Source organism: Pan paniscus, chromosome 18 (genome assembly GCF_029289425.2).
Source record: "Pan paniscus chromosome 18, NHGRI_mPanPan1-v2.0_pri, whole genome shotgun sequence".
NCBI classification, from domain to species: Eukaryota; Metazoa; Chordata; class Mammalia; order Primates; family Hominidae; genus Pan; species Pan paniscus.
In genome coordinates this window covers 5362651-5388109 of record NC_073267.2, presented here as the reverse complement: position 1 = coordinate 5388109, position 25459 = coordinate 5362651, and the positions used below count along the sequence as shown (strand labels likewise).

General features: G+C 45.9%; 2 protein-coding genes across 16 annotated transcripts in view; one reads left to right on the top strand and one right to left on the bottom strand.

The window, feature by feature from the left end:
- UBN1 (ubinuclein 1) overlaps positions 1-12268 on the bottom strand; it is a 34780-nt gene extending 22512 nt beyond the window's left edge. For 3 of the 7 annotated variants that reach the window (XM_034939739.3, XM_034939740.3, XM_034939743.3), the window contains exons 1-5: positions 11481-11656; positions 6683-6891; positions 1774-1860; positions 1182-1277; positions 686-820 (exon numbers count right to left, since the gene is read on the bottom strand). In XM_034939739.3, the coding sequence (XP_034795630.2) occupies positions 686-820; positions 1182-1277; positions 1774-1860; positions 6683-6891; positions 11481-11541 (588 nt within the window). In that variant the 5' untranslated portion in view covers positions 11542-11656. The other 4 variants (XM_003815103.5, XM_034939742.3, XM_034939745.3 and 1 more) reach the window with 3 other exon arrangements.
- Positions 12269-12410: 142 nt separating this feature from the next.
- Positions 12411-25459, top strand: part of GLYR1 (glyoxylate reductase 1 homolog) — a 44300-nt gene continuing 31251 nt past the window's right edge. For 5 of the 9 annotated variants that reach the window (XM_055099527.2, XM_024925969.4, XM_063598317.1 and 2 more), the window contains exons 1-3: positions 12526-12646; positions 13668-13704; positions 14726-14805. In XM_055099527.2, the coding sequence (XP_054955502.1) occupies positions 12543-12646; positions 13668-13704; positions 14726-14805 (221 nt within the window). In that variant the 5' untranslated portion in view covers positions 12526-12542. Of the gene's footprint in view, positions 12647-13666; positions 13705-14725; positions 14806-16290; positions 16490-25459 lie in introns of those variants that run through there. The other 4 variants (XM_055099525.2, XM_055099526.2, XM_003815105.5 and 1 more) reach the window with 4 other exon arrangements.

Here is a 25459-nt window from a genome sequence, read left to right as displayed (position 1 = left end):
CAGTTACACGGCTCCCTAACTCAGGGAGCAAGTGCACTACACGGCACTGGCCTTGCTCCGCCCGGGGCACATCCTGAGACCTGTCTCATTTCCTTCATGAACAAAAGCTCTCAGATCAGTCCCTGGACCACAAACCCACAGCATTCCCACCGACGGTGTCTCCTGGAAACACCCAGGGCTGAGACAACAGTGACCATTCTGGAGCCTGAAACCTTTGTAGTTTGAAAGTTACAAGTGGGCCCTACCTCTCATCTTAAACACATAGGCAGTGGTAGACAGGTTTTTAAACACACTGATCCTAAGGCTGACTGGTTTTCAGTGGGATGGCAGCCCTGGGAACTGAAGTCCTCTACATGTCCACAGAAGAGGGTCAGCAAGAGTGGTACACATTCCCTCATTCCACAGCCTTCCCACCCTGAGGCCACCTCCAGAAACGACCCCTGCTGAGCCTGCTGGGATGTCATGTGACATGGACATAATGACCAAGTGCTGAACAGAGCCCCCACGGGCACGTGTCCTCATCAGGGCACACGTGTAAGAGGCGAGCCATCAACCTGGCACGGCTCTGCCTTTCCACCATCCTCCTGAGCCGGCCAAGCGCCACGTATTCTGGCAAGTCACCTACTGATCTGATAGGGTCACGTCAAAAAGCGTTTCTGAAATCCAAAAGCAAGCACATTCTAACCTTTGGAGATTTTTTCTTCTTTTCTTTAATGAAGTCATCTTCAGACTCTGATGCTTGTCTAAACTGCAGGGTTCCCGAGTTAATGTAAAATCCTCCATACTTCGTAGTCAAAGAAGCAGGAACAAGCTCATCATACTGAAGAGGGGAAACAAACTGTCAGCTCCAAGTTCTGCTTCTACAGTCCGAAGGTGCAAAGTGGGTCTCGAGAGAGATGTGACTGTGCTCCTCTGCCACTTCCAAGAGCATGCTAAAACATCCTCTGGTCAAACATGAATGTCTGAGCTACAAGGTGTTTTGGACAGATCTGGTCATCATTTTCTGAAGAGGGAACTAAGACCCGGAAAAAGAATGTCATTTCGTCTCTCATCAGTGCTGCTACTGCCTCATGCTGGGAAGAGGGCACGACTGCTCTGACCCCACCCCCAGCTTCCTGGTCAGTATCAGGAGGAGCTACGGGTACAGTGGGTCTGACACGGCATTTTCAGTAACTACTTACCGCCTCAGAGTTATCGATGAAGGAATCGGATTCATCATAACCATACCCCATATCGATCAAGTCCTGTATTCGGTCTTTTCTACGTTTCTTTCCACCCTAAAATGTGAAAGCAATAGATTACATGCTTTTTGAATAAACACACAGAATTAACTGTGGCCTTGAACTTCATCAGCTATGACTCAAAGAGGTAATGCACTAACTAAAACAGTCACTCTCTCACATACACACAAACCCCAAAACCTCCTTTCCTGAAAACCTTTTAACATAGAACATATTTGTACCTGTATAAAATGTCCTAGGACAGAAAAATGAACTACATGGCTTCTTATGCTTTGTACCAAAATATTTCTTCTAAGGCGACCACAGGCCCTTCTCGGTTATTTGTCCAGTTAGCTCTTCACACTAGCTCTGCCATGCCCCTTTTCTGTACCTTAATGCGTTAGGTTTAATAACTGCTTCTCTTCTCTCCATGCTTAATGCTTACTTCCAGATCAGTGTTTATTACATGATGATCCACTAAAGGAATACAGTAATGTGTGGAAACCTCTCCCACCCAATGAGGTTGTTTTGTTATTCAAGAGAGAAATCTTACGTATTTTTCTTCAAATTTTCGGGCAAGGGCCTCTACTTTATGCCTTTCCTTTTCTTCGTCATTGAAAGGATCTGACAGATCTTTCTTCTGTAAAGAGATCGTTCCACAAAAAATAAGTCAGAAAATATTCCCATGTTCTTATTCATAGAAACTTCACTGATTACTCAATACCTCTATAAAAACAATGTTTTCCAGAAAAGGGCAAGGTAGAAAACATGCTACCATCTCATCAATGTTTATCTTAATTAAGAAAGTAAAAGGTTAATAAAACTTGATTGAATGCCTGCAATCATCCACCACAGCATGAGGGACTGCAGGACTCAAAGACAGCAAAGGGCCTTTAGAAGGAGATGCTCAGTCGCTACACAACCACGTTCAATAAAGTGGACTTCCTTTGTAACTCTAAAATTTTCTTCAGGCATTTAAAAACATTCTAAGAAAGAGTCCATTGACTTCCAAAACAGTCAATGGCTCAAAAACGTGAAAATCCCACTGAATGTGGTGCAAGTTCTTGAGAGCCGTTCTGCCATACTGTTTAGAAAGGTCTGAATTTGCACTTCTCTCGGTGCTACCAAAGTTAAACTCAGGCTTCCAAGGCTTATTTCCATTTTATAAGCTTATTCTTTTCTCATCAAGCAAATTTTCCACAGATAAGCCTTAAGCTTTGTGAGCAAGGAATCCAAAAAAAAAAAATTTTTTTTTTTTTTTTGAGATAAGAGTCTCACTCTGTCACTCAGGCTGCAGTGCAGTGGCACAATCATGACTCACTGTAGCCTCAACCTCCCCAGGCTCGGGTGATCCTCCTGCCTCAGCCTCCTGAATAGCTGGGACTATAGGCATACAACACTATGCCTAGCTAAATTTTTTTTTTTTTAAGTTTTTTGTATAGATAGGGTTTCATCATGTTGCCCAGGCTGGTCTCAAGCTCCTGGGCTCAAATGATCTGCCCATCTCAGCCTCCCAAAGTGCTGGGATTACAGGCGAGAGCCACCACACCCAGCCAGGAGCCAGGAATCCTAATTTTAATAAGACTCCTGTACGAAGTATGTTTAACACTTCAAGGTAGACAGAAAACACTAAAGACTGTATGCCTGTTTCAAACAAACTTTCTTATCTCACCCTCCCATCTCTGCCTACTGAAATACCACCTGCAAAGGATCAGTTAAATGATTTGTGGTGTACACATACAATGGCATATTATAGAGCACACATCTAACGATCATACCTCAAATGGGGAGTCTTTCAAACATGCTTATCTGGATCTTCTAATTTTTCTACAATGATCGCATATAACGAGTGGTTATGTAACTGTAAGAAATCCCACCAACCTTGAGCAGCACTGGATTCTATGTATACTACTGAACGCCTTGCCAACAGCAGTCTTCCAATAACTACCATTTCCTGACTGTATGACGGAAGGTTCAGCTCTGCCCGAACACTAATCAGGATATAAGCTCTCTTCTTTCTAAGACCTCCAGGGCCTGTGTCGTACCAGACTTAAACAATGACCATATTGTAATTTCTGTTACCTGCGGTGGTACCATTCTCTCAAAACATCTATAGGATGTTTGTTTTGAGGCTGGTACAGTGTTTTCTCTAACTTTCTATAGTCCTCTGAGTCTAGCACACTGCCTTCATACTATTAAGAACTATACACTAAAAGAACTGCTGCACAAATGTGTCTGATTTTATTGTACTTTTAACACTGCAGAGTAGACCCACGACGATTTAGGAGTTCTGAACCCGAAGTCCAGGACTGAATCCTCTGAATTGGATCAAAATTCTCTGTGTATCCTCCATGCATTTTTCTGCAATGGTGAAGGGCATCTGTAGTCCCCAAAAAGGTGACATCAGAGCACTGGAGTTCTAATTTCAGTTGACCTGCTGATTTGGTTTGAACCCATGAATAAACACATTAACCAACTCCTGCTCCTGTCTCTTCCTCTAAAGGAAGAAGCTACCATTTTCCTGAAACAGGAATTATAAAGGGATTTGAACTTACTTTCTGTCATTCTGCCCAGTGGTGCTCATCCAACAGGCTGACCCTTGGTACAGACTCACTGGCCTCCATTCTGGCAATCAGGCAATCAGATCTCAATCAAGGAAACACTTTTTCTTTTTTGGTTTGGTGTTTTTTGGTAGGGGGAGATGGAGTCGCCATCACCCAGGCTGGAGTACAGTGGCATGATCTCAGCTCACTGCAATCTCTGCCTCCTGGGTTCAAGCAATTATCCTGCCTCAGCCTACCGAGTAGCTGGGATTACATGCATGCACTACCACACCCGGCTAATTTTTGTATTTTTAGTAGAGATGGGTTTTTGCCATGTTGATCAGGCTGGTCTCAAACTCCTGACCTCAAGTGATCCGCCCGCCTCGGCCACCCAAAGTGTGGGGATTACAGGCATGAGTCACTGCGCCAGGCCTTCCAGCCTTTTTTTTTTTTTTTTGACACAGGGTCTTGCTTTCACCCAGTGCGGTGGTGTGATCACGGCTCACTGCAACCTTGACCTCCCAGGCTCAAGCAATCCTCCCACCTCAGCTTTCTGAGTAGCTGGAACTTCAGGCATGCACCATCATGCCCAGCTAATTTCTGTATTATTTTGCACAGATGGAGTTTCACTATGTTGCCCAGGCTAGTCTTGAACTCCTGTGGTCAAGTGATCCTCATGTCTCAGACTCCCAAAGTGCTGGGATTACAGCTGTGAGCCACTATGCCAGGCCAAGAAAACACATTTTTTTAATCTCAGGAAAAAAAGATTAATCCTTCTAACCAAAAATACCCTCCGAACAGCACACCTGTGAATAAGACCGACTGATCACTTGGCACTGAGGCATACTGCTAGAAAATTCACAACATGATTTCATTCTCGTTCCACACTCAGACAACTGTGAGCCAATTACCAGCCTCATCCCCATTTCACTAAGAGCCACGCTAGAGACCACAATGCTGCGAGTGTGGGGCCCACTTATCTTTTCCTCAGAGCCTAGCACAGTGCAAAGGTAGACACAGGTGCTTAAAAATGCTTTTCACGGGCCAGGCACGGTGGCTCACGCCTGTAATCCCAGCACTTTGGGAGGCAGAGACGGGCGGATCACGAGGTCAGGAGATCGAGACCATCCTGGCTAACACGGTGGAACCCTGTCTCTACTAAAAATACAAAAAATTAACCAGACGTAGTGGCGGGCGCCTGTAGTCCCAGCTACTCGAGAGGCTGAGACAGGAAAACGGCATGAACCCAGGAGGCGGAGCTTGCAGTGAGCCGAGATTGCACCACTGCATGCCAGCCTGGGCGACAGAGCGAGACTCTGTCTCAAAAAAAAAAAAAAAAAAAAAGCTTTTCACCTAGGTGGTACTCAAATACCATACAATTCCATCTACATAAAATACAAAAACACGGCCAGGTGCGGTGACTCACGCCTGTAATCCTAACACTTTGGGAGGCGGAGGTGGGTGGATCACTTGAGGTCAGGAGTTCGAGACCAGCATGGCCTACATGGTTAAAATGGTAAAACCCCATCTCTACTAAAAATACAAAAAAAAAAATTAGCCAGGCGTGGTGGCTGGCAACTGTAATCCTAGCTACTCGGGAGGCTGAGGCAGGAGAAACATTTGAACCTGGGAGGCGGAAGTTGCAGTGAGCCAAGATTGCGTCACTGCACTCCAGCCTGGGTGACAGAGTGAGACTTGGTCTCAAAAAACAAAAACAACAACAACAACAAAAAAGAGAGGCCAGGTGCTGTGGCTCATGCCTGTAATCCCAGCACTTTGAGAGGCCAAGGTGGGTGGATCACAAGGTCAGGAGATCGAGACCATCCTGACTAACACATTGAAACGCTGTCTCTACTAAAAATACAAAAAATTAGCCGGGCATGGTGGTGGACGCCTGCACTCCCAGCTACTCGGGAGGCTGAGGCAGGAGAATGGCGTGAACCCGGGAGGCAGAGGTTGCACTGAGACAAAATGGTGCCACTGCACTCCAGCCTGGGCGACAGAGTAAGACTCTGCCTCAAAAACAAAAAACAAAAAACAAAAAAAACCCCACAAATCTAAGCAGATGTAAGCTGTTAGAAATCAGGGCAGTGGTTGCCCATAAGTATTGAGGTAGTCTTCTGGCAGGGCAGAAGGAGGGTTTCTGGGGTCCTGATAAATATATTTTGTGACCTACGTGCAGGTTACATGGGGGTACTGAGTTCATGAAAATCCATCAAGTTGTGGCTAGGTGCAGTGGCTCATGTTTGTAATCCCAGCACTTTGGGAAGCCAAGGCAGGCAGATCACCTGAGGCCAAGAGTTTGAGACCAGCCTGGCCAACATAGTGAAACGCCATCTCTACTAAAAATACAGAAATTAGCTGGGTGTGGTGGCGTGCACCTGTAGTCAGTCCCAGGTACTCGGGAGGTTGAGGCAGGAGAATCACTTGAACTCGGGAGGCGGAGGTTACAGTGAGCCGAGATCGCCCCATTGCATTCCAGCCTGGACGACAGGGCGAGACTCGGTCTCGAGAAAAAAAAAAAGAAAAAAAAAAAAAAGGCAGTCTACGTGTTTTTTTGTCTGCCCCTATACTAGGTAGACAGCAAGATTCTGTTGGAAGAGGAAAATGTCCAGCATGAAATTCTAACACTAGAACTGTCAGGGACTGGTTTCATTTACACATAACGTTTATAACCTTAGCAGAGAAAAATGTATTGTTTTTAAACATTTATGTTAATTAGTCATAATTCAAATTGGCCTCTCCCTTTGTGCACAGAGGTAAGAGAAGCAAATCTTGTGCTTGCCGTGAGTGAGTGACAGGATCTTGGGGCAGCCAAAACCTCAGTTAAGTCTTGCTTCCCCACTACGGAAGCCCCACATGCATGCACTGACCCCTGTGCGTTAAACCTGCAGCGCCTCTGGGAAAAAAGGGGTGTACCTTATCTCCAGGCTGAAGGCCTTTTACCTTCCCTCGGATATTCTTCACCAGCTCTGGGTAGAAGAACTCTGGGCAGCGTTTGTGATCTGGTTCAAAGAGGGTGAGTGTAATCCGAACAGCTGCTGCGGCCGGCTCACAGTCCTGATGCTGTTCTCCTGCCCCAGCCTCCTCCTTCCGGGACTTCTTCAAAAACGCAGGATTCAGGGAACCTGGGAGAGAGGTGAACTGGACCCTGTGGGGCTCCGACATGGCTACCAACAAGTCTTAGCGGGTGTCACTGCATGGCTTCTGTTAACATTGAAAAGAAGGGCCAGGTCAAACGAAGATGATAAAATAGTTTACCTGCCTAATTAAAGAGATTTAAGTTTAAGAGAATTTCATTGTCAAGAAAACTCCACTGTTATATTTTGTCATTTATTGTTTTTTTCTGCTTATTCATCCTAAAATTTTTTCACAATCATTCAGAGATAGTCACTGCTTAGCATACTTCCAGTCTTTTTTCCTGTGCATGTGTATCCTAGATCCTTGACCTTAAAGAACCTATGCTGACAGAGCCTTAGACCTCCAAATTGTAAAGACTACTAAAATATTAATTATTTTCCATTTAATTTGTCTAACACTTATTTCTTCTGGCTGATAATAATCTTTAAGACCCCTTTATTTTCATCACCAGCGGTTTCCTATCATTGGGAGCCAATCTTCACAATGACAAAGCTTTTATCAGCTGAACAAAAGATATTGCCTACCCCAGGATAGTAAAGAACCAGTGACTCAGGAGGGTGTGGCTAGGCTCACTTCCTAACAAAGTTACACACTCCTGCCCTGTGCACCACTCTCACACCCAAACACTGGCCTTGGCAAAATAACAAATTATGACAAGCCAAAGACCTTCAAAATCACTTGGGAATGGTCAAAATAGATTTTGAATACAGAATTCCAAATGTTCACAGAATATGAATACGCTAATACATGCCATACATGTTTTCTGCTTACTTCGTATATAATTTTGTGTCCTGCTTTTTAAAAGAGTTCATATTCTAGTGTGAACTTTCTACCATACCAATAAATAAAGATATTCATTGCAGCCTTGTTTATACAAGAAAAATGATGGAAGCAACCAAAATGACAATCAAATGACAATCAATCAGGGAATGGTTGAATAAATTGTGACTTTCTTATTGACTTGTAAGTGCTCTTGATATTATACATAAATTATTATACATTATAGATATACAAAATCTGTCATATCCCTTATAAGTACTTCTTCTTGTTTTGTTATTTGCTGTTTAGTGTTGCTTAGAGTGAGGTATGATGAAAGAAATGTTAACTTTTTTCTTTTTTTTTTTGAGCTAGGGTCTCGCTGTTATATCCAGGCTAGAGAGCAGTGGCCCAATCACAGCCACTTCAGCCTCAACCTCCCAGGCTCAAGCAAACCTCTCACCACTTCAACCTCTCGAGTAGCTGAGACTACAGGTATATCCCACCATCCTGGCTAATTTTTTCTATTTTTTTGTAGAGATGCTGACCCACTATGTTGCCCAGGCTGGTCTTAAGCTCACAACCTCAAGCGACCCTGCTTCCAAGGAAATTATAACTTTGTATGCAGTTAAAACTAGGCTCTTTTCCTTTGAGACTCCTCCCATTTCTTTTATGCCTAGAATGTTCGTCTCCAACCAGATCTTATAGAAGAACTTGTGTATACAGGTTTTTTGTTTTTTGAGACAAGGTCTCACTCTGTTGCCCAGGCTGGAATAAAGTGACTCAATCTCAGCTCACTGAGGCCTCAACCTCCCAAGCTAAAGCGATCCTCCTACCTCAGCCTCCCTAGTAGTTGGAACTACAGGCGTGCTAATTTTTGTATTTTTTGTAGGGACGTTGTTTTGCCATGTTGCCCAGACTGGTTTTGAACTCCTGCTGGGATTACAGGTGTGAGCCACTGAGCCCAGCCTATATGGTCATTTATAGATATTTTTTCACATTTACTTCATTAACCCCAGATGAATTTGCTATGCTATAAAGTATGAGGAGAGGCTGTAACTTGGTTTCTTCCAGCATCAATCACTAAACAATCCTTCCTTCCTCTGCTGATTTGGCATATATTGCAAAGCAACATCATAGATATCTAAGGCCTGTTTCTGAAGTCCATGTGTCATATTAATACGGTATTTAGAGATTCTTTAACCAGTATTGCACTGTTTTGTAAAGTTTTATACTTTAATGTTGCAAAGTTAAAGCTCATGTTTATTATCCTTCTTTATAAATAATACTTTGCCATTCCAGCCTATGTATTATTTTGGCAGGTTTCAAAAAAACTCACTGTATTTTGGTTGTAAATCAATCACAAATGTGAGTTAATTCAGGAAAATTAGCATATATCGTATATATCCACATACATGTAGACGTATTTGTATATATCCAATATTCATTTGTCGAATTATGATCACAAAATCAACTTATAACATCACATAAGGGAACAAAATATCTACAAATGAAGAGTTAAAATAATTCTAATCAGGCGGCAAAACGATTAGCAGTGTAACAGGCTGGCGCTGCAAAAGACCATCTCCCAACACGTACTAAGATGTTAAAGGAGATTTCCCTAAAAGAAATCTCCAAGGCCCTCAGGATATTTGTGATGCGCTGGGTTGTGGAAATAAATCCCAGCTGAAGGCTTACAGATTCCCCCACTGATAGAACCGGAACAGTCTCACTATGAGAAGGGAATCAGCAAGTTAACCAATGGGATGCAGGAAGGACATCCTTGAATTGGCAACCAGGTCCTACTCCCCCTGTCCAGGCAGTAAACACATAACCTTATCTCAGTCCAAGTCTGAGAGACTGCAGCTTCAATCCTAGATGGCAAAACTGCTCCTTTCAGTTGCTTAAGTGACTCTCCAAGCCCAAGAAGGTAAAAAATAGGACTACGGGATAAAGTGAGTCAAATCTGTAGTCTATTACCACTTAGATTTGGGGTTGTTTTATAATCATTATAATGTTCTGCTGTTACTAAGCCATTTGAAACATTTAAGAGAATCCAATATATTAAACAATGGTACGTTAGACTTACAATCATAATTCAAAATGCTTAAGAAAATATAATTAAGTTCAAACATGTTTGAATGTTTAAAAAAAACTGACTTACATTTACCTATTAGACTTACGAGAGTTGCCTAAGTCCTTGGAAAGATTTTAGTTTTTTTTGTGGTTTTTTTTTTTTTTTGTGAGACAGTTGCCTCACTCCTGTTGCCCAGGCTGGAGTGCAGTGGCACCATGAGAGCTCACTGCAGCCTCAACTTCCCGGACCCAGCACTTTGGGAGGCTAAGGCAGGATGATCGCTGGAGCCTAGGAGTTTAAGACCAGCCTGGACAACATGATGAGACTTCATCTGTACAAAAAAATTTTTTTTAAATTAGCCAGGTATGGTGGCACACCCCTGTAGTCTTGGCTACTAAGGAGGCTGAGGTGGGAGGATGGCTTTAGACTGGGAAGGTCCAGGCTGCAGTGAGCCGTGATCCTGCCACTGCACTCCAGCCTGGGCGACAACAGTGAAACTCCGTCTCAAACAAAAAAAAAAAAGAAAAAAACAAAGATCCCTCTTTAAAAACCTCAGTTGGTGTTACTGAGAAAATACTAGCCTTCCTTGTCCCTTGGTTATCCTCAGGGATTTTTTATTTTTTCTTACTATATATATATATATATATTTCTCCTTCTAAACATTGTATTTTCAAACTGGTTATTGATGAAACAGAAAAACTAAATTGTGCATTCCAACTTATAATGAGTACCCTTCCTGAATTCTTATTTTAATTGGTTTTTTGTTTTTGTTTTTTTTGTTTTTTTTTTCAAAATAGGCAGACCTATCATCCACGGAAATGAGAATTCTGTCTTCCCTTTTCCAAAAATTACATTTCTTATTTTTGTTTCCTGTCTTACTGCACTGGCTAGAACTTTCAGGTTTTAGGCAATATATTCTTATTATCTAATAGTGGTAGAAATGTACCATGTTTCTGATGTTAAGGGGAATGCCTCTAGGTTTTGGTGCAATGTTCATTTGAGATTTTTTTTTTCTTTTTTTTTTTTTTTTGGCGGGGGGACGAGTCTCGCTCGCTCTGTCGCCTAGCTGGAGTGCAGTGACATAATCTCGGCTCACTGCAACCTCCGCTTCCCGGGTTAAGCGATTCTCCTGCCTCAGCCTCCCAAGTAGCTGGGACTACAGGCATGCATCACCACGCCCGGCTAATTTTGTATTTTTAGTAGAGACTGGGTTTGACTGTGTTGGCCAGGCTGGTCTCGAACTCCTGATCTCAGGTGGTCCGCCCGCCTCGGCATCCCAAAATGCTGGGATTACAGGCTTATACCACCATGCCCGGCCAAGATTCATGTTTTTATTTAAGTTATTAAAATCTCCTTCAATTCCTCACAAATTCAGAATTTTTAAACAGGAACATATGTTAAATTTTTATCAAATTATTCCCTGGAATCTTAAATACGCTTTAAAGATCACTTTGTCTTAAAAATACACACGCAGTAAATGACAGTCCGTGCAGCTAATTCTTGGTACTTCAGGGAAACTGATCTCCCAAGAAAAATCAGGCTGCAGGACGACCCAGTACGCTAAACACCGACTTGCAACCGAAATCTCTAACCACCACAATGTCTTGGGGAAATGCGTGTGGACTCGCCACCTTTGCCAGCTGGCGGTGACTCAACAAGAGCCCGACACCAAGTCTAAGTCAATCCTTAACACTGTGGAGTCTGTGATCGGGACTGGGATCTTTTGCAAAATTGTGATTCTACCTGGTCTGCTGAAGTTTGGGCCGACGCTGCGCTCAACTGCAGTTAACACTTCCCAGTTCATGGTTCAGTTTTAAAGTGTCCAAACTACGCCCGGCATCTGTCTTCCTGTTGTCACAACTTTTTCAAAAGTGCAGAACTAGGGCAAGGCTAACGAGAGAGCCCGGACCCGACAACGACACGCACCTTTGTCCCCAGCGCCGACGCGGGCCGCAGACGTCCCCCCGCGGCGGTCCTCATGCCGGTCCCCGGGCGGCGGCGCAGCTAGCGGTCGGCTCCTAAGCCGTGGCTCCCAGCGGGCGGGCGGCCCGCGCCTCGGCCCATGGCCGGGTCCCCGCGCCCAGGGGAGCCTGGTGTGCCGCGCCGCGCGCCAGCCCAGGAGGAAGCGAAGAAATGCCAACTCGACGTCCGCGCAGCCACTCCGGGGACACCAGGGGGTCGGGGGAGCAGCCTCCGGTCGCCCCAGGAGAACTTGCGGCGCGGGACCCCGCGCTCAGACGGCGCCTCCGAAAGCGGCCGTCGGGAGGAGCGCTCCAAAGAACACGGGCGGCGGGAGCGGACGGGCGCGGATACCGGGGCCTCCCGGCCTGCGGCCAAGCAGAGTCGCCGGGCGCGGGAGCCCAGACCCGGCGGACACTGAGTTCCAGGCCGCGCCGAGCTCCGTCAGGGTAGCTCACTGGCGTTGCGACGGGGCCGACCAGCGCCTCGGGCTCGGGAATGGCCCCGGGGCCCGCGCCGGACCAACGGGCGTAACGGAAGCGCCGAGAGGGGAGGGGCGCGGAGTCCAAGACCCGGGGGCGGGGCGAGCCGCGCGGCCGGCTCCCTCTCGCGCTCAGCCGGTCGCACCGTCGCCGCCGCCGCCGCCTCAGACCGCGGGCGCTTCGTTGTCACGAGCCGAAGGGAGGGGGAAGGAGCCGGGAGTCTCTGCGCTCCGGCGCGCGGAGACCGCGGCGCTCGCGTCACGTGCCCCTCGGTCGGCCAATGATCCCCGACGGGCGCGGTGACGTCAGAGTAGCGGCGTGGCCGGTGACAGCCGGCCCCCGTCACGTGGTCGGGCCCACTCCAATGGGCGGCGCCGGGGCGACTTGCTGTTCCCGGCGGCCCGTGCGTCGGCGGTGGTTGGGTGGTAAGATGGCGGCTGTGAGTCTGCGGCTCGGCGACTTGGTGTGGTGAGTCCGAGCGGCCGGGCCAACCGAGACGCGCCGGGGAGCTGCCCGCCTGGGCGCGGGGTTCGCTGCCGGCCCCGGAGCTGCCTTTTTATGCGCTCCAGGTCGCGGAGAGAGGGGAAGAGAAGGTGCCGGCGCTTGCGAGCGGCGCCAGGCGGAAGGGGCAGTCTAGTCCCGGGGGACCGAGGCCGAGGGTGGCCACGGCGGGCACCGGCTTTGATCCCCGAGGCCGGCTGGGTGGGGTCTGCACTCGGGGCCCAGATACTGGCGGCCCCCGTGAAGGGAGCCGCCGGTGCCGCGAGGCTTCCCCGGACGACGGGTCCCCGGGGTCTTGCTGGGGCTTCCCAGAAAGCAGAAGCGCCGGGGACCGGACCTGCGAGTCCATCTCGCCGGTGCCATTCGGTCAAAGCCCAGGTTGCGATGCAGCCGACCTGTGCGGGCGGCTCAGCCGGGGGTGTCTAAGCCAGACTGCTGGCGTTGCCCCGCGAAGAAATGGCGGGGGGAGTTCTTTACAACCGATGGCTTGGCAGTGACCAGTGCAGGCTTGGGTGCCTCCCGCGGTCTGCTTCTGTGTCCCAGACAACCGCCCGAACCAAGACTGATTGTCGCCGCCTCCCTCGAGCTGCGTAGCTTGTTTCTCCACCCAGAGGAAGGCTTCCATTAGCATTTGTCAAAGCCAGGCAGGTCTCCTGTTGAATTAAGCCAGACTTAGGGAGGGAAAGTCTGTGTTTACAGAGGAAGCTGTCTTCCCACCCCCGTCATTAAGAAGCTCTAGACAAGTGACTTTTGACAGTTGTGTTGTTCTGTATTCCTTGTCAACAGAAGAATGGATATACGTTGTGCACATAAGTATATACAATTTTGCATTTTACTTCTGAGGGTGTTGGGCCCAGCTGTGAAAGCTTTTGTTTCGGCATTTGAGGATGCCAGCAGAGATTTAGGAAAATAAATTGCGTATTGAGTGGGTTGAAGGAGATGGACTGGCTTTTCCAGGGCAAGTGTTGACTCTTTGTGTTTTCTCTAGGGGGAAACTCGGCCGATATCCTCCTTGGCCAGGAAAGGTGAGTGTCTTGCTACTAAAGGAAGATATCTGAAGTTGGGTTTGAGGAGGTGGAGAATGTAAGATGCATTCCTCTCAGTTTCTAGTATTGAGTTAAATTGGGCTCATTCAGATGGCACTTAGAATTTTTTTTCCCCTAGTATCGGTTATTTTTTAAAAGGCAATGCAGTATACACCAGATCATTAAATCTGCTCTAAACGCTTATTTCTTGATTTAGAGGAGGTTTATGAAGTTTCTTTTTTAACCCCGGAAATAATCCTAGTCTGAATTTAGCTTCATGCTTAAATGTAACAAAAGGAGAAGAAAATATAAATTATCCAGGAAGAAAGTCTAAATGTAGGTTAGTGAAAAGCCAAAGTATTTTTGTCCCAACTAAGTTTAAATCTTCTTCCATGTTACCATATGTGCTACTCCAGTGCCTCTTTGCAGAAGTTGGCATTCCAGATTTTGCATGAGGTGATCCATCATTGCTTTCCAAATGTTGTGTTTTTATATTCTTGCTTGGAGCCCGGGAAGTGTCTTTAGATGGTCTCTTTGCAATATGGTGTTTTCTGTGCCTCGGTTGTCCTTTGTTTTCACTATGTCCTGTGTCAACCCTTCCTGCACAGGAAGTATTTCAAAGAGTGTCGTCTGCATTTTTTCAGTAATGATGGGGTCACATTGGGGCAGGGGTGGGGTGGTGGGGGGCAGGGGATGCTGTTGATCTTAGTTTTAACTGCTTGTAAAACAGGGCCACTGCAGTAAAAGGGATATTGTGTCTACTGAGCACTGTGCTACATGTTAAATATTGGGAACTTCTAGAATATCTACACATTTCCATACACCTCAATAGAAAAATGGGAGATTTAGACAAGTACTAGGCCTTGGGTTCTGTTTTGTATATAAATAAATTTATTTGTAAGTAAGTCCTTTTAATTTACTTTTTTCTTAGCAACGTAGAACTGTGTAGAGCAATGTGGAGCCACTAGAAAGTGGGCTGCTGTGTTGCCAGCCAAACTTTTTCCCCCCTTTTATCCTCCAGATTGTTAATCCACCAAAGGACTTGAAGAAACCTCGCGGAAAGAAATGCTTCTTTGTGAAATTTTTTGGAACAGAAGATCAGTGAGTAGTACTCACCAGGAGTCTCCCTTCGCCTTTCTTTCTGTGTTACCTGGAGTCTGAGCTGCTTTGAAAATATTCTAAGGATCCTTAGTTCAGTCTTCTTATAATGTATAATACTGGCATCTCATTCTGCCTTCATACCTAAATAAAGGTGCAATTTCTTGCAGAAATTGCCCTAGACAACTGTCCTAGGTCTATAACTAAGTCAGGCAAGAACTAGGTTCATTTACCTTCTAACTATAACAATCACATTGAAATAGTTTCTCACATGTTTCTTTACCCAACTCCAAAGGCAGTTCCTTTTTGTTTATTTTTGAGACAGAGACTTACTCTGTCACCCAGCCTGGAGTGCAGAGGCAGTCTCAGTTCACCGCAACCTCTGCCTCACTGACTCAAGCGGTCCTCTCACCTCAGCCTCCCGAGTAGCTGGGACCACAGGTGTGCACCACCATGCCCAGCTAATTTTTTGTAGAGGGGGTTTTACCATGTTGCCCAGGATGTTCTCGAACTCCTGGACTCAAGCAATCCACCTGCCTTGGCCTCCCAAAGTGCTGGATTATAGGCGTGAGCCACTGCACCCAGCTGGCAATTATTTTTATAAAAGCCATGTTAAGTTCTCTTTTAATGCCATATATCATTATGGTTCATGCTTGGGGTATACAGTGGAAACTTTTATTTATGTTAATAAAAGTAATTGTTCAATCATGTTCTCATTTGTAAAACTAAGTGATTTGCTTTGACATTGTTATAGTAAGTCTTTTTACCAGATCTGTCCTAAGTTGGGGAAACCAGGACCATTAATCTGAGACTCTTTGACCATATAACATGTCACAGTGAGGGGAAGAACGTGAAGAACCTGTATTAACTTGAGTTACTAGTGATTTGTTTAGCTTTTTCATCACTATGTCAAGTTGCTTACCTGGGTCTAGCTAGATGGTTTGATTTTTTTTTTTTTTTTTTTTTTGAGATGGAGTTTCACTCTGTCACCCAGGCTGGAGTGCAGTGGCATGATCTCAGCTCACTGCAACCTCCACCTCTCGGGTTCAAGTGATTCTGGTGCCTGAGCCTCCCGAGTAGCTGGGACTACAGGCGCACACCACCACACCCGGCTAATTTTTTTTATATTTTTAGTAGAGACGGGGTTTCACCATGTTGGCCAGGCTGGTCTCAAACTCCTGACCTCAAGTCATCTGCCCCTCCCCCCCCCCCCCCCCGCCAACCCCCTCAGCTTCCCAAAGTGCTGGGATTACAGGCAAGAGCCACCATGCCCAGCCGGTTTGATTTCTTTAAGTAGTTGTATTTCTATTTATTATTCTTATAGGAAAATACAGCCTTAGATTTGAAAAAAATGTCTGTGGCTTCTCTGGTAAATCTAATTCTGATGGTTAAAGTATTTCTACTTAGAAAGCGATATATTATAAACAGTATTCTTCACTCATCCAGGAGTTTATATGTCAGATGCTCTTCCTGGTTTCATGTTTACAGATAGACCCAGCCCCATTTCTCTATCACAAGCCAGCTTAGCAGCCTGTGGTGGCAGTATTTCAAGGAGATCGCTGGCCTGGAGCTGTGGAGCCAGAGCTTCTGGAAGAGGGAATGTTCTTAGAACTCCATGGATTTAAAAAGAAGATTTGGCCGGGCATGGTGCCTCAGGCCTGCAATCCCAGTACTTTGGGAGGCCAAGGTGGGTGGATCACTGGAGGTCATGAGTTCGAGACCATCCTGGCCAACATGGCAAAACCCCGTCTCTACAAAAAATACAAAAATTAGCCAGGAGTGGTGGCGTGTACCTGTAATCCCAGCTACTTGGGAGGCTGAGGCTCGAGAATTGCCTGAACCCAGGAGGCAGAGATTGTTCGAGACCCTGCACTCCAGCATGGGTGACAGACTGAGACTATGTCTCAGAAAAGCAAAACAAAAACAGGAAAGATTGTCCTCATGCATAACATCAGTGTTATGTGTCCACTTTCTGAATTGCTTGACACTGAGGGAATTTATAAGAAAGCAAGTATTATAGTTCCCACCTTCCAGATGCTCAGTCAAGTGACAAGTTGTAAACATTTCAGATAAGATGATGTGCACAATGATGGTCAGGCATGGTGGCTCATGCCTGTAACCCCAGCACTTTGGGAAGCCGGGGCAGGCAGATTGCTTGAGGCCAGCAGTTTGAGAACAGCCTGGCCAACATGGTGAAACCCTGTCTCTACTAAAAATACAAAAATTAGTCGGGCGTGGTGGTGCACACCTATAATCCCAGCTACTCAGGAAGCTGAGGCAGGAGAATTGGTTGAACCTGGGAAGTGGAGGTTGCAGTGAGCTGAGATCGCACCACTGCACTCCAGTCTGGGTGACAGAGCGAGACTCTGTCTCAAAAAATAAATAAAGATTATGTGCAGAATGAATGATGGCAGATAATTGTTAATTCTAGGCTGGGCACAGTGGCTCATGCCTGTAATCCCAGCACTTTGGGAGGCCAAGACAGGAGGATTGCTTGAGCCCAGGAGCCAGAGACCAGCCTGGACAACATAGCAAGACCTTGTCTCTACTTAAAAAAATAAATTTTTTTTTTCAGTAGCCAGGCATGGTGGCACACAAGTGTAGTCCCAGGTATGCAGAAGGCTAAGGCAGGAGGATTGCTTGAGCCCAGGAGGTCAAAACTGCAGTGAGCCATGATCACAATATTGCACTCCAGTCTGGGTGACAGAGCTAGACCCTGTCTTAAAAAGAAAAAGAATTCTAGAAGAGGGAGAGCTCAGTGGAGAGCCATGAGAACCAAGAAGACTGACTGAAGAGATGGGATTTGTTTTTCTGTTTTTTTTTTTGTTTTTTTTTTTTTGAAGTGGAGTCTCGCTCTGTTGCCCAGGCTGAAGTGCAGTGGCGCGATCTTGGCTCACTACAAGCTCCACCTCCCGGGTTCATGCCATTCTCCTGCCTCAGCCTCCCGAGTAGCTGGGACTACAGGCACACACCACCATGCCCAGCTAATTTTTGTTGTATTTTTCAGTAGAGGCAGGGTTTCACCATGTTAGCCAAGATGGTCTTGATCTCCTGACCTCGTGATCTGCCCACCTCGGCCTCCCAAAGTGCTGGGATTACAGGCGTGAGCCATCGCACCCAGCCAGAGATGGGATTTGAATCCAGCTCTGGAAGATACATAGAATCTGGATAGATGGGGACTATAGGGGCATTTCAGACAGTGGGGATACCATGAACAATTGGCATTAAGCTGGGTGTTATGGAAAGGAAGAGGCTCCCTGCCTGAGGTAACTTGTGCTTAGGAATAACAGAGGCAATATGGTTGGCCCAAACTTCATTAGCTAAATGAATAATTACACAAGTCTAAACAAAAATGGGAACTGAGTCTCATAAGGAGCCTGAAAGCCATTGTTTCCTTTTGTTTTTTGTTGCTGTTGTTGTTCTTTTTTCGTTTCTTGATTTTTTTTTGAGAAAGGGTTGGAGTGCAGTATCACGGACATGGCTTACTGCATCCTTGACTTCCCAGGCTCAGGTAATCCTCCCACCTCAGCAGTCCGAGTAGCTGGGACCACAGTTGTGTGCCACCATGCCCTACTAAATTTTTTACTTTTTTTTTTTTTTTTTTTTTTTTTTTTTGTAGAGACAAGTTCTTGCCATGTTTCCCAGGCTGGTCGCAAACTCCTGGGCTCAAGTGATCCTCCCGCCTCGGCCTCCCAAAGTACTGGCATTATGGGCATGAGCCACAGCGCCGATCCCCGATTTTTTTTTTAATGCTAAAAGACTAGATTAATAAACTGTGATCCTTGTTTATAACAAGTGCTAGAAATAGGACACAGAAAATTGGAGTTGAGTTAATTTCAGAGCTTAACCAGGCAAACAGGTGAAGCCAGTGGTGATGTGCTTGCTCAAGACAAAAATAGCCTGATGGTGGTGGTGATGATATAATTTCTAACTGACTAAGGTTCTTTGGAGGGTTGTAAACAAGTGGGATACAAAGCAACTGCTAAATGCAATATTTTTAACCTTTTAAACTCCTTTGCTAGAGTTCTACATTTTAAACTATAAAAATGAAGTCACTGTGGTACTAATATGTTATCTTTTTGTGGGTAGGCAGTTAACTTAGAGAAAGGAAATGAAGGGTAAAGAGGTACAGTACTTCTCTAAAGAAGGAACACTTCCTTAGTGATCAGTGCTGGGGCAGATTTTATTTTGTGTTTTTCTATGAAGGTAAGATCTCCAGATTGGCTGGTGGCAGCAGATTACTTTGGGGAAAGAGCTCTGGATTGGTTACCAGCCTAATGTGCATTCAGGTACCAGTTCCACCTTGCTCCCTGATTTAGCCTCTGTGTCCTCTACATAAGGGGATGATACCCCCTACCTCATAGTTAGGAAGGAAAAGTAGTATCTCTTGTGTAGAGTGTGGCTTGCCATACAGCAGGTATTAGCACACATTGGTCCAGGATGCCTTTAAGTATCGAAAACTGAGAGAGATGGAGACTCTCCCTATGAGAGAGAGAGAGAGAGTGTGTGTGTGTGTGTGTGTGTTTGTTTGAAAAGAAAGGAATATGAGAGTTGGAAGTTCCTAAAGGATGTCAGCCAGGTTTGCTCTTTTTACCAAAAAGGCTTTGAGTACAAAACCATGCATCATTCCACCTTTATGTAAAACTGTATGCGCCTCGTCAGGAATACTCTATGGACTTCAGATCATGCTTTCAAAGGGATCTCTTAGAATTGGCCAAGATCCAGAAAAGGGAACTGAGTCAGACAAAAGAGCAGGACTCTTTAATGTGGAAAAGCAAAGACTGAAGGAATCACGGGATCAGGAGGTAGGAAACAGCGAATGGCCTAGAGGAGTTTGGCGATGGGCACTGCAAGTGGATTGTGGTATGACTGTGTTAGGACCAGGGTGAGGAGCACTGGATGAAATGGGCGTTTAAGAGGTGGTGTAGACAGGTATTGCAAGGGGATTTTTTAGGGATGAGAACTAACTTGTGAAGACAAAGCCATAAGTGGCTCCTGTAGAAGCTGGACTGCACCTCGCCTTTAACACTTGACATCAGGGAGGGGGCATGTGGTCCAGGCACATCCTGGGTGGGGGCACCATTGGTTACTGGACCCTGGCCCAGGTGGATAGGGTCTGACCCAGTGGAGTGTCCTCCGTTCCTGAGAAATACAGGATTTGGTCAAAGATGTTCAGTTTCAAAATTGACACACTACTTAGGCAAAAAAAAGTGTAGTTATACTTTTTAATATTTGCAAGGTCTTTTATTAAAGAGTAGAAAGAACGGCTCCTTATGACAAGATAATCAGTGATTATAATCTTTTAGAAACCTGATTTTTCTCTCTCCCCATCTCTGCCAAAATATCTAACAAATTGTGTTGACATCCCACTGTTAGGAGAGGGCCAGACCTTCCTAATCAGGTGTCCTGGTGAGAGGAGGACTTCATTATACGGATTCGGCTCCCTGAGCGAGATGGCCAAGACAAAACTGCCCACGTAATTTTTGTATTTTCATGGAAATACGAAGGGGATATAATTTCAGCAAAACCCTGCCGGCTTCACTTGGTGACTACAACCAAAGATTATGTGTCAAGTGCAGGAGGGTCCCTCTCTGACAGGTCTGATTAGTGGTGACCCCCCCATCAGAGTAGAGACAGAGCTCACGGTTTAAAAGTTTCATCGGGGCCAGGCGTGATGGCTCACACCCGTAATCCCAACACTTCAAGAGGCAGAGGCAGAAGCATCACTCAAGCCTAAGAGTTCAAGGCCAGCCTGGGTAACATGGCAAGACCCATCTCTACAAAAAATTTAAAAATAAAAAAATTTAAAGCTACCATGCCGGCTTGTTCTCACCTTTATACTCTATGCTTGTGTGTGTGTTTGTGTGTGTGTGTGTGTGCTTTTTCTCTGTCTGTCTCCCTCCCCCTGCCATCTTCTCCCCGCCCTTTCTCCTTTTCTCTTTCTCTTAGCTTCACGGCTTCAGCCCAGGTCACCTGTCTATCCAAAGGCTGAAACACAGGTGAGAGGGTTCATGCGTAGTAGCATGTACCTGTAGTCTCAGCTACTTGGGAGACTGAAGCAGAAGGATCGCTTGAGCCTGGGAGGTCAAGGCTACAGTGAACTGTGATTGAGGCACTGCATTCCAGCCTGGGTGACAGAGCAGGACCCTGTCTTTTAAAAAAGAAAAGTTTTGGCCAGGCACGGTGGCTCACATCTGTAATCCCAGAACTTTCGAAGGGCAAGTCAGGCGGATCACGAGGTCAGGAGATCAAGACCATGCTGGCTAACATGGTGAAACCCCATCTCTCCTAAAAATACAAAAAAATTAGCTGGGCGTGGTGGCGGGCACCTGTAGTCCCAGCTACTCGGGTGGCTGAGGCAGGAGAATGGCGTGAACCCCAGAGGCAGAGCTTGCTGTAAGCCGAGATTGCGCCACTGCACTCCAGCCTGGGCAACAGAGTGAGACTCTGTCTCAAAAAAAAAAAGAGAGAAAAGTTTCATCAGTGGCTGTGGATGATGATGGAATGGAGGGAGTGTTCATTTAAATTACAGGTGCTTAGAAGCCACCAGAAACCAACCGGTTCAACAGATTGTGGACAAACAGTGGAGAAGCTGCAAGTGCCTACCTGCGAGTTTCCGTAGCAGTCTTCCCCTCCAGTCCTCACAGCAGCCCTTTCAGGAAGTGCACAGGGTCATCTTTCTGGTTCTTATTTTTTCACAGATGAGGAAACTGAGAGACCAGTGGTCCTTTTCCACCAAGCCACATCTAAGGTGGACAGGTCTCGCTGGATGTGAGGTGTCTGAGTCAGTACTGAAAGTAGCTGCTCTAGAAGAATTTGTGGTTAATAATTAGAAGCATAGCAGCTTGGAAGCATCCCTTTTTCGTTTCACCTGGCACCTGATTTGTGTTTTTTTTCTGGTGCCTTTATTTCTGAAGAACTTGGCCTGTAACACCTCAGTAATCTTCAGCCCCTTTGGATGGATTTATTTTAAAAAGGCACCCATAGAAATTGTTTACTAAGTATTCACCAAATCCAAATGGAGAAGCAAACCCACACCTTCTGGCCCCATCTTTGTTCTCACCTGTATTTTTATTCTTATCTTTATTTATTTATTTATTTATTTTGAGACGGAGTCTCGCTCTATCGCCAGGCTGGAGTGCAGTGGCACGATCTTGGCTCACTGCAACCTCCGCCTCCTGGGTTCAAGCGATTCTCCTGCCTCAGCCTCCGGAGTAGCTGGGATTACAGGCGCATGCCACCGCACCTAGCTAATTTTGTATTTTTAGTAGAGACAGGGTTTCACCGTGTTGGCCAGGATGGTCTCAATCTCTTGACCTCGGCCTCCCAAAGTGCTAGGATTATAGGCGTGAGCTACCATGCCGGCTTGTTCTCACCTTTATACTCTATGCTTGTGTGTGTGTGCTTTTTCTCTGTCTGTCTCCCTCCCCCTGCCATCTTCTCCCCGTCCTTTCTCCTTTTCTCTTTCTCTTAGCTTCACGGCTTCAGCCGGGGTCACCTGTCTATGTGAAGGCTAAAACACATGTGACAGCGTTCAAGATTAGTCATAGGCTGACATCTTTAATATACAGTATCTACATGTATGATTTTCTTTTTTTTTTTTTTTTAAAGACCAAGTCTTGCTCTGTTGCCCATGCTGGAGTGCAGTAGCACGATCTCCACTCACTACAACCTCCACCTCCCGGGTTCAAGCAGTTCCTGCCGCAGCCTCCTAAGTAGCTGGGATTACAGACGTGTGCTACCACAACTGGCTAATTTTTGTGTTTTCTGGTAGAGATGGGGTTTCGGCATGTTGGCCAGGCTGGTGTCGAATTCCTGGCCTCAATCCACCTGCCTCGGTCTCCCAAAGTGCTGGGATTACAGGCATGAGCCACCGCACCGGGCCCTACATGTATGATTTTCATTTAAGAGGAAAGCAAATCAGAAGTGTGCAAGTTTTTGAAAATACCAGATTTTAATTCATTTTGATTGGAGTAATCTGAGAGTGGCTTAGTGGCGGTTCTGTATTCATAGATGAAGAGACTTTTTATAGGAAGAGTGTCAGGTCACCAGGGTAAATTGGCTGTGTTACAGGTGCAGTTATGCCAGCAGCCAGGCAGCAGCAACCCACCAGAGCAAACCTGCAAACCAGGAAGTCATGGAGGAAACCCTCTGGGCAGTCGGAATAGCCTGTGTTCTAGGGCAGCGGCCTTTAGTATTGATTTGTTTTGTTTTTTTTTTCCAAGATAATATGTGTTCACCATTCAAAAACAAAAACCTGTCAACATTGAAACAGTTGCATTCATCCCCATCCCACAGCCACCCAGTTAGACCAGTTTCTGATGGTGTGTCCCTCCAGAGATATCAGTGTGTGGTCAGTCCATTTTCCTTGTCTTTGCACGAGTGGTAGCACACAACATGCATTGCTTTTTATCTTGCTCATCTCCACGTAGCCAGATATCTTACGAGACATCCGCTTTCCTTCTCTGTAATGACCTTGCCTGTTTTCAGGTATTTACTATCACAATGTGTCATTCATTCTACTGTACATAAAAAGCAAAGCCTCCTACTTTAAATACAGCTTGAATAAGCTTGATTTTTCTGACTTCCCAGCCACAATTGGGCTGAAAGATATAGCTCCATCTAAGTCTTGGGAGGATGATAGGAAAATCAAAAGTTACAGCTTCTATCAAGGAAAGAAACAGTCACTTAAAAAACCAACAGTAGCAACAACAAAAACACTAAAGCCTTACGCACTGGAGCATTGTAGCACCTTTTAACTCACTGGTGAGCAGTACATCCTCCTGAACATCTGGGAAGGAATAATTTACCCAGTGATTATTTATTGAGGACCAGTGGCGTGCCAGGCCCGGCTGATGTGCCTCCGTGAATTAGACAGTGGTGCATTGTTGAAGCACCAACTGAAAAGCATATTCTCATTAAAAAGACAGAGGTAGGCCAGTTGCAGTGGCTCATACCTGTAATCCCAGCACTTTGGGTGGCTGAAGTGGGCAGATTACTTGAGTTCAGGAGTTTGAGACCAACCTGGGCAACATGGTGAACCCCATCTCTATAAAAAATAAATTTAAAAAAGATGAAAGAAGTGTAACCTTTAGAGAAAAAATTGTATTCAGATAGCCAAAGTGATTTAAGTTTGGTTTGCTTTCAAGAGGTAATCCCCATAGAGCTCTGGTAAGCTGGGTTTTTTTTGTTGTTACTGTTTTTGAGGTGGAGTCTCACTCTGTTGCCCAGGCTGGAGTGCAGTGGCACAATACTGGCTCACTGCAACCTCCGCCTCCTGGGTTCAAGTGTTTCTCCTGTCTCAGCCTTCCGAGTAGCTGGGATTACAGCTGCGTGCCACTACACCCAGCTAATTTTTATATTTTCAGTAGAGACGAGATTTCACCATGTTGGCCAGGCTGGTCTCAAACTCCTAACCTCAGGTGATCTGCCTGCCTCGGCCTCCCAAAGTGCTAGGATTACAGGTGTGAGCCACCGTGCCCAGCCAAGCTGGTTTTTTATGGCTGTTTTTTGATGTAACAGGATGCTTCTCCAGCAATAAGTTGATTCCTTAAATAGATTAACATTTCTTGGATTTACCATCCTATTCATACTGTCAGTTCATTTAGCCATTTTAATGTTTCGAAGATGGTTGTAAAGAGGAAAATTTCAGTATCTCAAATGCTTTAAAGTGAGTGGAATTTTGACTGTACAGTTCCTTCTAGCAGAAATCAGTAAACCTTGTAAGATGCTTCAACAAAAAATGGGGTTGATTCCTTGGCACTTCACAGACATCCTCACCTTTCTGTTCCCTCAGAATCGGGTTCTTGTGAGGCTGGGTAGTGGGAGGCAGGGATGGAGGTAACAGGATGGCGTGGGTGGGATTAGCAAGTCTCGGAGTCTGTTGTCCCATCTCAAGGGGTTCCATAAAAATCACCTTTTTGGTCCTATATTGGGAACTTGTGTGGTTCTCAGCTTCTGACCAGAAGCTCCTAGGAAGAACTGGCTGGTCACGACTCCTTAAGCTTCATCCCTGATACTGGTTGTGTCATCTCAGACCCACGGGTTAGTATGGTAGCTTCACTGGCTTTTGGGGCTGGGTCTGACTTTGCATCTGATTGCTCTGGCTTGTCATTAGCATCCCTGTAAGGAGAGGGAAGGGAGTTGGTTCAGGGATATTCTTGCCAGAAAATCTGGGGTCGAAATCTCCTTCCACTTTTCCTCCCAGCAGATTGGACTCATTGGCGCTCTCATGTTGAATTTCAAACTTTAAGATGAGTTGGTCACTGGAAAGGAGTTTGCTGGCTCACACCTGTAATCCCAGCACTTTGGGAGGCCAAGGCAGGTGGATCACTGGAGGCCAGAAGTTCAAGACCAGCCTGGCCAACACAGGGAAACCCGTCTCTACTAGAAACATAAAAATTAGCTGGGTGTGGTGGTGCATACCTGTAGTCCCAGCAACTCGGGAGATAGAGGCAGAATTGCTTGAACCTGGGAGGTGGAGGCGGAGGTCGCAGTGAGCTAAGATCGTGCCACTGCACTTCATCCTAGGTGACAAAATGAGACTCTGTCTCAAAAAGGAAAAAAAAAGGCCAGGTGTGGTGGCTCACGCCTGTAATCCCAGCACTTGGGAGGCTGAGGCAGGAGAATCACTTGAACCTAGGAGGCGAGGTTGCAG